General features: G+C 34.7%; 1 protein-coding gene and 1 long non-coding RNA gene across 2 annotated transcripts; one reads left to right on the top strand and one right to left on the bottom strand.

Moving 5' to 3' along the window:
• Window positions 1–733: 733 nt before the first annotated feature.
• LOC143542175 (WD repeat-containing protein 26 homolog) lies at window positions 734–5,068 on the top strand. The gene is made up of 6 exons (XM_077034826.1): window positions 734–783; window positions 2,246–2,365; window positions 2,864–3,689; window positions 3,801–3,902; window positions 4,000–4,629; window positions 4,717–5,068. The coding sequence occupies exons 3-6, from the start codon at window positions 2,904–2,906 to the stop codon at window positions 4,945–4,947; spliced, it is 1,749 nt and encodes a 582-aa protein (XP_076890941.1). The 5' UTR covers window positions 734–783; window positions 2,246–2,365; window positions 2,864–2,903; the 3' UTR covers window positions 4,948–5,068.
• Window positions 5,069–7,707: 2,639 nt separating this feature from the next.
• Window positions 7,708–9,710, bottom strand: LOC143539788 (uncharacterized). Its single transcript, XR_013136496.1, has 2 exons — window positions 9,250–9,710; window positions 7,708–8,081 (listed from the first exon to the last, which is right to left on the bottom strand). It is a non-coding gene; the product is annotated as an uncharacterized LOC143539788 (long non-coding RNA).
• Window positions 9,711–12,278: the final 2,568 nt, after the last annotated feature.

Raw genomic sequence — 12,278 nt, 5'->3', positions numbered from 1 at the left:
TATATATATTATCATTTTATATTTTCTCTTTCCTCTACTTGTAATCACTTTCAACAAATATTAAAAAAATATATAAAAAATATACAGTGCATACAATGTAACCTAAATAAACATATGAAAGAGCATTCTCAACCTAATTCCTATCCATATTCATATACATTTTCTTTCTCCCAGTCCCATGTTCAATTAAATAATGATTTTGTATACATTTATCATTAATTTTTTTCTCTTTCCTCCATTCGCAATCACTTTAAACATATATTAAAAAATTATACCCTGTGAACAATGTAACCCAATACTTAACTTTCCCATATTGACATTTTCTCTCTCCTCTACTTACAACTAGGGGTGGACAAATAAACTGGTTAACCGAACTACCTAGAAATTCAAACTGAAACCGAACCGGTTTGAAACTGATGATGTAGAAACCGGTTTGAAACCGTAGATTCGAAACTGGTTTGTAGTTTTCTCCACCAAAACCAGTTCCAAACTTGTTAACCGAAACCGATCATAGCCTGGTCAAGAAACCGGTTTAATCCGAACCTAAAACCAATCATAAACTAATTTTGACTTTTGTTAGATAAATCAAACCGATTTTAAATTTTAAACCGGTTTATACACCTCTACTTACAAGTTACAACCACTCGTAACAACAATACTATGTAATTTACAAAACTCACTCAGTCGCGTATTTGTAACACATATACATGTATAAACGTGTCGTCATATTGGTATTTCTCAATCTCTTTCTTTGAACCCAAAAACCAAATCATCCACCGTCAGGTATCCATCATCCTTCGGTTGCCTTATCCTTTTTTACTGTTAATACACCTGACTCTTGATTCTAACCCTAGATCTGTTTGTTATCATCTACTTTTATTTTTAATTAATCATACTTTGTTCATTCATTCATATGTTTTTTTATGTAAGTTTGTAAACCCTTTGTTGGTGGGTACTGGGTAATGATATGAATTAAGTTGAGTCACAATAACCTGGATATAGTTATTAATATTTTTAATGATTAAGTTTTGGTGGTTTTATGATTGCGCGGTGATTGGATTATTATATGAGAGTTTTGAGTAGATTGCCAAGAAACATTCATTTGTTTTGTTAGTTAGTTTTGTTAGTTCTGTTTAGTTTTAGTCTGCTTGCTTGCTATGTATTTGAAGTGATGTGTTTCGCAATCTCTGTTACGGCCGTGCGCAATGCGCAAGTTTTTTTTTATTTAAGAGTGGAGTGTGATGGTTTATGCAAAACCTGTTTTTCGGTCGTTTTGACTTTTGAGTCACATTACTATGTAAATTGATTTAATTAGTGGAGTTTTATGCATTCAAGCTTTCGGTTGCGTATGTGTGTTAGTGTGTGTACATGCTTCCAGTAATCTTCATTTGCAGCTTGTTTGTGGTCTTTAACTTGAAAGTTGAAACCTTTGTTTTTATTTGGAGTTGATCTTAATCATCATGTGCTTTTGGAGGTTTTCAGTATTCATGTTTTGAATATATTACAAACCACACTTTGTCTATTAACAACTAGTTTGAGGCCCGTGTATTACACGAGTAGTTCTTGAAAATACAATATTTAATAAATAATCAGTATACAAGAAACAATAAACTCGTTAAACACTATTAATACAATCGTTGTACAATAGTCTTTAAAACAATTTTAAAGTAAAAGATAATTATAAATATCAAATGTTTGAAATGAAAAAAAAATAGGAAGAAAATATTAAATTAACAAATTTTGAAGCATATATTTTAAGAATGATAACTATTATTTTACTATAATAAATTTGTTAAAAAGGGTGAGGTTTAATGTAGGATTGACAAGTGGCAAAACTTGTAGCCTTTTATTAGAGAGTATAGATTAGACTTATAAAATATAAATACAATGAGATGAATAGTTTCTAGGAATACACATTAAATACAAATTTATGCATAACTAGTTATGTGGTGATAATTGAGCTAACGGCTTTGACCAATCTTTAATACTTGATTTGTTCTTTCTTTATATTGATTAATATTCACATTCCTTGATATTCAGGGCCTCTGTAGTCTATATCACCATTGCGAAGTTTTTGTTTTATGTTATCAAGTTTTATTAGGATGCTACTTTCATATATACTCTTTTATCAAGTTTTACTAAAATAATGAAGTAAAAGTGTATATTGAATGAGAATGTAGAGAACTTATAAGATGATTTTGACTCTTAGCTTAAATTTCTTACTGTGTTTTTCATTTTATTGTAGCAACTAGAAGCGATTTCTCAGCTTGTTTAAACTTGTTCAGAAAACCGACAAATCACAGTGCTTGGAGAGGACAATCTGCTTGTGAAAACTGCATTAGTGTTTTAAAGTTACAACACACAGGTATCGTGCCACGTATGCCATAATAGTTTCTGTAAGTAATATAAATTTCTAAATGTCAAGCTCTTGTGGAGCTTTATGGAACCATCTTTATTTAAAGATATTAAAAAAAAATATCTTTATTTAAAGCTCTTGGATAAATTGGTTTTGCTTCTGATTTTCTAATTATATAGAGCGGTATAATAAGTTTGGGATAATCATAATTTGCCAAACACATGAACAACTGATTGTCATATATTACAACTTCCAACAATTGAAGTAGATTATAACACCTACATCATGTTTTGTTACAGTTGAATGTTTGGTTTAAACTATGCATTCGCACGTAATCCTTTCAGAACACACGTCCGTCCCAATGTTCCCTTGGGGGCTTAACTCGTTTTTAAACATTGGCTAATAGAACATATTATGAAATAACTTCTTGTTGGGTACAGATGTTTTACCTCATAGCTTATCTAATTATCCTTTTTTTTTAGTTTATTCTAAAAACATTTCATTCAGGGACTTGTTTGTAATTATATATGGGCTGAATGCACATTTCATGGGAGGTACAGAGGATGACGAACCACCCTCAAAGCGTGTGAAACCATCGTTTAAAGAACCAAAAGGTTATTCAAACGGCTCGTCTCAAACAGAATCCGCAAGTTGCTCATTAATGGCTCGGCCCCTAGCTTCCCAAGGGGATGATGAAATAATTGGTTCACAAGGGATCAAAAAGGTGGAATTTGTTAGAATTATCGCGGATGCATTATATTCTCTCGGGTACAGTAAAACAGGGGCTTGTCTTGAAGAAGAATCCGGAATAACTTTTCACTCGCCAACCGTTACCACTTTCATTCAACAAATTCTTGATGGAAATTGGAACGAAAGTTTAACGTCTTTACGTAAAATCGGTATAGTGGATGAATCTATAATCAAGTCAGCGTCTTTTATAATATTACAACAGAAATTTTTTGAACTTTTGGATCATGAAAAGTTAATGGAAGCTTTGAAAACATTAAGGACTGAGATATCGCCTCTTTCGGTTAACAGTAACAGAGTCCGAGAGCTTTCTTTCTTCATATTGTATCCTAAATCCAGGATCATTGATGGAATTTCTGGTCAACAGATGGTCAAACCTAAGGCTCGGTCAGAGCTACTTGAAGAATTGCAAAAGTTGTTTCCTCCAACAGTTATGATACCAGATGGAAGACTTTTACAGTTAGTAGAACAAGCAATTGACTTGCAACGGGAAGCTTGCTTGTTTCATAATTCTGATGCTGGTGAAACATCATTGTTCAGTGATCATCGTTGTGGACGAGATCAGATTCCTTCACAAACAGTTCAGGTTAGGGTTTCAGACTTTCGTCAACTATTTATTTATATTTGTGTTACATTGTATGATATTATAACTTTATATGTTATGAGTAATGATTTATTTTAATTACTTGTGTTATAGATCTTACAAGAGCACCGGGATGAAGTCTGGTACTTGCAGTTTTCTCATAACGGGAAATACTTAGCATCTTCTTCAAGTGACAACTCAGCGATTATTTGGGAGGTAACAACTAAAAATCACTTCCTAGTTTCTCCGTTTCGCTTAACGTTTAATTTACTTTCATCACGTTACAAACTTCTTGCTTCTAATTTTCTTATAGGTTAATATGGACGGTAAAGTGTCATTAAAACATCGATTAACCGGTCACCAAAAACCCGTTTCTAGCATTTCATGGAGCCCAAATGATTCCCAGATTTTGACATGTGGCGTAGATGAAGTTGTTAAACGTTGGGATGTTTCGTCTGGTGAATGCCTTCACGTTTATGAAAAAGGTCTTGTTGGTTTAATCTCGTGTAGTTGGTCTCCAGATGGTAAATTTGTGATCACGGGGTTAACCGATAAAAGCATAACAACATGGGATTTGAATGGAAAGGAGATAGAATCTTTGAAGGGTCAAAAAACAATAAAAGGCTCGGATTTGCAAATAACAAGTGACGGGAAATTGATAATTACACTTTGTAAGGAAACAATGATATTACTGATTGATAGAGAGTCAAAGAGTGAAAGATCCATAGAGGAAGAACAAATGATAGTTTCGTTTGCATTATCTAGGGACAATAAGTACTTGTTGGTTAGTCTCGCGAATGAAGAGTTGCATCTTTGGAACATCGAGGGTAGTATTCGACCAGTTGCAAAGTTTAAGGGTCATAAACGGTCTCGATTTATTGTTAAGGCTTGTTTTGGTGGACTTGATGAATCATTCGTTGCTAGCGGAAGTGAAGATTCTCAGGTACATCTCGTTTCATAAAAACTAAGTATTAATTTTTTGTTAATTTAAAACGCAAGATGATGCATGATTATGGAAACATGGTTGTAGGTTTATATATGGCATAGGGGATCGGGAGAGCTAATCGAGACATTGAGAGGGCATTCGGGTGCGGTTAACTGTATCAGTTGGAATCCAGTGAACCCGCATATGTTGGCTTCAGCAAGTGATGATCATACGATACGAATATGGGGCTTAAAACAGTTAAACGCAAAGCAAAAAGGTAAAGGGAAATCGACAGTCAACAATGGCGTTCACTACTGCAACGGGGCAACGAATTGAATAACTTTTAAAAGTTTCAACAGTAAATACATCACTTGTAATTTGAATCTGAAATGCACTTCTGTCATCTTAATAAACCTTTTTAACTGCTTTATGTGTGGCAATGTCTGCTTTTTTATTTTACTTAAGTGCAACTTATAGAAATTAGAACATGGTTTGTGGTTGGTTTTTATCAGCTTTTGCTGTCATGTGATAAACAAGTCGGATTTATTCAGGGTGTGTCCGCGTCACTGCGGTCTCATGCGGGCCATATGAGCCGTATGACAAGAGAAAATGGTCATGGACTCGTATCGGCCATGTTGAAAGCAATTTGTATGGCATGTATGATGTTTTCAAGTGAATGATGTTTTCAAGTGAATTAATGATTGATATGACCAATGACACGGTTACATTGTCTACAGTAGAGGTGCACAAAAAACCCCTACCGGAACCGGACCCGAAAAAAATACCCGGAACCGGTTTTTTTATACCCGAAACCGGAACCGACCCTACCCGTAGGGTATGGATAGGGTATGCATTTTGAGATCAATACTCGTACCCGGAACCATACCCGATTTATACCCGTAACTACCCGGACCCGGTCATACCCTATACCCGATACCCGGTTATACCCGATACCCGGTACCAATTTTCTAATACCCGAAATAATACATGAGTTTTTATAGTATACTTTTATGTTTATTTCATAACTTTTATGTTTAAGTTTTTGTAAAATGCATATTACTAAGTAAATAATTTGTAATTAAGTGGATTTATGGTTTTTATAATATAGTTTAATTCATTACAAAGCAAATTTAAATTTTAAACAAATTAAAAAATGTAAAAAAAAATTAAATTCAAAACCGGGTATTAATACCCGGTCGTACCCGGTTCCAATACCTGAACCCGATCATACCCTACCCGGGTACATAGGGTTGAGTTTTTCTCCTCAATACCCTACCCGAACCCTACCCGATTTATCTCAATACCCGATTTTCCAATACCCGATCATACCCGAAACCGGTTCATACCCGAACCCGGGTATTTGAAAAAACCCGATTTGTGCACCTCTAGACTCTACGGTCATATGGTCTCTAAGACCATTTATGTCATATCATATGCCTCGTATGATGTGATACTCTATAGATCAAAGTCGATTTGACATCATATGACCCGTATGAAATGACATGAAATGTGATCATATGACCCATATAAAATGACATGAAATGTGGTTAACACTTTTGGGGGTGGTGTGCCAATAGCATAACTCTAAAACTATGCACATATTCCTTGATATACTTACCTCTAGTGTTTTGTGGTGTTGACATCAAAGATGTTCTTTTTGGCCCTGAATTTCGCAACCTTTGACCAACAAATGCATAAGCATCTACAAAAATGATATGCTTAGGTTGTTTCATATCAATTTTTTGTAGTTAGTTTTAATTGAGATTTTTATGAGCGAGCTACAAGCCACGACCTTTTAACCAGCCCTACATGGCCACGCGGAGATGGCATTCCATGAAATCAGATCTCTGTGAGGCATATAACAAAACATCTATGCACGTCTTATATGCATGTCACATACTCGGCTAACATAGAATTCCAAAAGGCTGTATATCTCTCAGGCCGCATTTCATCGAAAGGTGATTTTTTTAACTTCACCAAGAACACTTCCATGGACGCTGATCATATGTAAAATAAGTACAAGTGATAACACCATGTTTCGGTTCAATACATTCAATACTAACAGTTTGATTCATATGATATACTTGTAACTACATAGACATAGCTTAGAGAATCACAATGATACATTGGATAACCATTAGACTCTTGAAGTTAACTGTAACTCTTCTAACGATTCTAGACCGAATAGTTTATATTTTATGTTGGATTTTTTTACCAATTATCTATTTTTATCTGTTGTTGGCAATTGTACCTCTTTTTTACCAGTTGATAATCACCAAATAGTAGAACATACGTGTTCAAGATGAAGAAAGTTATATATAGCACCAAGTCATAGTTAAGGTTCTACGAAGATCCGAATACGAATAACATGAAGAATGGGAAGGACTAAGAAATTGATGTGCTATGTCTTTTAACAAATAAAAGTTGTCACGTGATATTTTTAATATTAAAAGTATCATACCAATTTATTAAACAACACTTGAAACCGCATATATATATTAAAAGAAACGTGAAAGTAACACGCATATAACGTAATATTTTTAATATTAGATGAGTTTAAATAGTCTAATGGAACATATTACATATCAAATGATTGTCCTCAATGTTTAATAACTTAGCGGATCGAAAACAAACATGGAGTTTACAAGTCAAAAGATTTAATATACAAGTTTTAAGTTTATACTTAAACATGATGACAACAAATATAAAAATCTTGTCTATATATTTTCTCTGATTATTACATAATTATTCAAAAATATTGGTCAAACCCGAGTTTATGTTTTCTTGATCATATAAATATTGGTCAAAATTGCATGTTTCATCCTTCATCTTTAAAAATCACGTTGAACATCATTTATACTCAGCGTGTTTTTCAAGAATTATAAATCGTTAATATAATTTTCAATATTTATAATTAAATTGATGAAAAATGAAACCAAATCAAACCAAAAATTAAGTTTTACCAGAAAGGACTACATTAAGTTTAAGTGCATAAAAAATTTGTTTTACACAAGTGGAAAAAAAAAACTTCTAACAATATGTACCAATGTGACATATTATTGGTTTTGTTATATTTCTACAGTTATCCGAACCGAACTGCAAACAGATGATCGTGTTCAGTTTATGTATGTAAATGAAAAATTAGCAAGAGAATTAAGAACTGAATTACAGTTATATACAATTCTCCTGCTGCACATAAATTACAAGCTCTTGATCACATTTATTATGTAAAACAATAACAATTAACCAATAATTCTTGTGAGTTAGGAAACTGATACCGATTGCAGTAATGTATCAATGTAATCCTTCAACTTTGCTTTTGTAATTGCACCTTCCCTTCTGCTTTCTGCGATTTCTTTACCGTCTTTGAACATAATCAAAGCAGGCAACCCGTACACCTTGTATTCTTCTATTAGCTTTGGGTTTGCGTCATGATCTATCTTTACAACCAATAGTTTCTATGCGTATTCCTGAAAGTTATCACACAATTGAACCCCTAAGTAATCATCAGGTATTCAGAACATGTGAGTCTGCGAGAGAGTGCCAATTCTAACATTAAGTCAGTAGGGGTGTAAACGAGTTGAGCTGAGCTCTAGCTCGGTACATTTTGAGTTATGAGAGCTCGAACTCGGCTTGTAAGTCGGTTTTTTCAAGCTCAGGCTTGGCTTATTTTGACTTATGTGAGCTCAAGCTCTGTTTGTTTTGAGCTATTGTCTAAAGCTTGAGCTAAGCTCGTGAGTGATTTTCTCAAGCTCTCGGCTCGTTTTGACTTACAAGAGATCAAGCACGGCTCATGAGTCACTTTTTCAAGCTCAGGCTTGGCTCGTTTTGACTTGCTAGAGCTCGAGCTCTTTCTCTAAAGCTTGAGCTCGACTTGTGAGTCGTTTTTCAAGCTCAGGCTTGGCTCGTTTTGAGTTACGAGAGATCGAGCATGACTCGTGAGTCGTTTTTATAAGCTCGGGCATGGCTCATTTTGACTTACCAGAGCTCGAGCTTGGTTCATGAGTTGTGTTTATCAAGCTCGGGCTCAGCTCGTTTAGACTTACCACTTACCAGAGCTCGAGCTTGGTTCATGAGTTGTGTTTTCAAGCTTGGCTCGTTTGGACTACAGAGCTCGAGCTCGGCTTGTGAGTTGTTTTTTTCTAGCTTGGGCTCAGCTCATTTTAACTCCCCAAAGTTCAAGCTCAGGTTGGCTCATTTATTATTTATTAATTAATTCGTATACGCTTTTAAATACTTTTTTCAATTTTCAGAACAACCTTAAATGAGCCTAAGCTCAGCATGAGCTCGTGTATTACCTTAAACGAACCAAAACTCGGCTCGAACTCAACTGTGCAGTATGAAACTAATACATAGAAGTCCAAAAGATGTCAAACTTAAAAATGCACTAGGCTCAAATAACTAAACTAGCTTTTTCTGCGGCTCGAGCTAGAAAAAGCCTGACTCGTTACGAGCTTCTTATCAATCGCGAGTAGTTCGGCTCATTTCCACACCTAATTGTGTGTTTCTAGTAATCAATGTTAAATAATATCTGTAAATTATAACTATTCAATAGGATTTGCAAACAAATTGATTTCAGTTACATAAACGACGTCGCATTAGATAATAATAATAATATAATAATATAATAATATTAACCTTAGATATTGATTCAATAGCCGGAGCGACTAACCGACACGGTCCACACCAACCGGCGACAAACTCAACAAGAACCGGACGATCAGATTTCAACACAACGTCCGTAAACTGACTCTCGTTAATCTCCGTAACTCCTCCGCATTTAACCTTCAGTTTTAATAAATACGAATTACGGAACGAGCGGTTGAGTTTTATTTGCGCGTTGAAATTGGGGAACAACGACGTCGTACGGCGGGACGGGATGAAGGAATTGGATGGACGGCTGGGATGAATCGATGGATGACGAGAGATGATGATGGCATGGCCGTTGAAGAAGATGATGATGATGTTGTTATGAGAGTGTCCATTGATGGTTGGTGGTTGGTTATGGTTAATGAGGTGATGAGACGTTATTGGTGGTGATAAGAGGACTCTGGCTGAATGGGAAAGTGGAGATGACGTGGACGATACACGTTCTCTTATCTTTTTTGTATTGAACTCGAATTCTTTAGATTAAATTCTTCGTTATATTTGTTTCACGTCATATTTTAAGCTTGCTGTTTATGTGTCAGCTACATGGCGTTAATGTAACGTTTTAACTTGTATTTGCTAGCCAAATCACAACATATATCCTGTTGATGATGTGGTTCACGGGTTAGGTTCACAAATAGGTATTGGACGAATTGGGTGAAACATGTACAGAAAAACAATAACAAGGAAAAAACGATATTTAGGTTGTGTAATGAAGTGACTACAAAATGAGACGATTTGTGTCATGTGACGCCAATAAGCAAAAGAGGGTGGTTTTTTTTTGTTTTAGAGGTGTAATGGTGTTGTGACTCTCTCTATACACACACACACAACCCCCCCCCCCCCCATATCGCCTATTTGTGGCTCAGGGGTGGTGTTACTCCAGTTTGAAGCCCCAAATTGCTCATTTTCTCGTCCCATTACGCATAACTGTAACGACTCTATTGGCTCAAGAAATCATGTGGCCAGAGACGTACTAAAAATATCTATTTGTATTTAGTTCTTGTAATAACTGATACGAAGAATATACTTCGATAAATTGTTTAGTTGAAAGATAATATCATATATTCTAACATTTATATTATTTAATTAGATTATTATTCAAAAAATTTACAAAAGGCGGATGTAGGTGTTACAAGTATATAGACATTCACCGTATAAACTAATAAAAGTAGTTCGTTAAATATACAACTCTAAATAATATAGAAAATCACTCGTGCTTGATCTATATACACGTTATTTCTTAACTTAGGCTTTAAACTTGAGTTCATATGAATATATGTGTCACAATTCACACTACCAATTCATTAATAATGTGTGGAAACCGCATAATTACTAATTACACTAAATATTGAACCAATACTGTGTAATGAATTCAACAATAAGTGTGCATGTTATAAGATACTAGCTAGCTAGTTAGCTACTAATATAGCACATAATAACAACAATTTCATCATCACCTAAATTCAATTTCACAATAAGTATGCATGTTATTAGATGGTAGACCGGTAGTAGATCTCATATTCTCATGTTTACTAGTATATATTAATCCAAACACAATTCAATCGCTGTTAAACATATGTCCCACTATATGTCAAAATTGTCTATTTTTCTTGAAAGTCACTTGGATGCATATATAACGATTGACTATAGAATACGAATCAAACATTTATAACTTGAAAGAAATCTAAGCAATAACGATTCCAGACCGAGAAGCATCATAATTTAGCCTTTAAGCCGAGGATTTGAAATTACTTGAAATGGAAACACAGTCACTTCTTAAACTTCGGTATTGCTATTTATTCCGAGAAATTTAGCGTTGTATTTATGAATTTTGCAAGAATTATCGACTACATCAATATATTTGCTACAAGCAAAGGAATATTGTTATTGATACCCAGTCAACATGATATGTAATGTACGGAATTTTGGAGTGATCAAATAGAAAAAAAAAAAAAAAAAAAAAAAAAAAAAAAACTTAATAAATGATGAGTAACTGAAAATTTGTTAATCTGAACATATATTTTTCATATAATTTGTTGATCAAGTTTCCTTTTGTCAATTTAAATTCTCTCAAATCCTCAACTCTTAAAACATAACCATTCTAGGGCTTCCATGCGACGTCACTGCTCGCCATCCTTCTCCGGTTCCGTTGCGTTGCCGCCAAAGCTTCATCTCGGTTATGTGTTTTCTGGCCACCCATCCCAAACCTCTGTTTATCTCTACCGCATTCTCCACCATCACCTTCTGTTGTAATTAAGTGACGAAGAGAGTCGTCGCCGACGCCGCGCAACTAACATTATGGTATAACCGGATTCATAACCATCACACGCTCGTGTACTTCCACCGCTCTCGCTCTTTGATACGTTCAGTTTGTGTTCGGCTATATATTGAGGTACCGAATCAAAACCTTAGTCTCAATTGAATTTAAAGATATAAATTTTGGTATCGTTTCGATTTGTTCCGGCGACCGTGGTTCGTTTAGTTTTGGTTCCGCGAAGAATATGTGTGTTGTAGATGGGTGCGGTGTGTGAAGCATGTGTATGTCATATTTGTTTATTGTGTGTGTATGGCGTGAGTGTATGGTTCTTGATAACAAAGCGTTGTATGACATTTGCTTTAGAATTGAGAATGCTGATGACTGACGTGTGTGTTTGAATGAGTGTATATATACTGTGTGTGCATGGTGTGTGATTGAATTGTGTTTAAAGTGTTGGGTTGTGTGTGTGGATGGAGACATGGAGTTGTGTCACTTGTGTATTTTGGGTTTCCAACCATATGATATCAAATTATAAAATCATATTCACATTAGTTGATAAAATAAACTCAACATACTTTATTAGTGGTACTTAACGTAAAGATGAAATAAATTTTGAAACTTTCGACCATCATGACAAAGTAAAGATTTTAAACGCATATGTCGCCGGAGCAAAAGATACCAGCAAAATTAAATTAAGTTTTGTAAATTTAATTCAAACTATAAAAATGTAGGTGTTAGTACAACCTAACGTGGCTTGACT

The sequence above is a fragment of the Bidens hawaiensis genome, unplaced genomic scaffold, assembly GCF_021521415.1.
Source record: "Bidens hawaiensis isolate Kalapana, Puna unplaced genomic scaffold, B.hawaiensis_p1.1 tig00000820_1, whole genome shotgun sequence".
NCBI lineage: Eukaryota > Viridiplantae > Streptophyta > Magnoliopsida > Asterales > Asteraceae > Bidens > Bidens hawaiensis.
Note: the sequence above shows the minus strand (reverse complement) of the source record. Positions and strands in the feature narration are given on the sequence as shown.

Bases quoted from the DNA above. Each gene is read 5' to 3' on its own strand.
- LOC143542175 (XM_077034826.1), top strand. From the start codon at position 2,904: ATGGGAGGTACAGAGGATGACGAACCACCCTCAAAGCGTGTGAAACCA. The intron at 3,903-3,999 runs GTAACAACTAAA...ATTTTCTTATAG, and splicing joins ACTCAGCGATTATTTGGGAG to GTTAATATGGACGGTAAAGT. The intron at 4,630-4,716 runs GTACATCTCGTT...ACATGGTTGTAG, and splicing joins GCGGAAGTGAAGATTCTCAG to GTTTATATATGGCATAGGGG.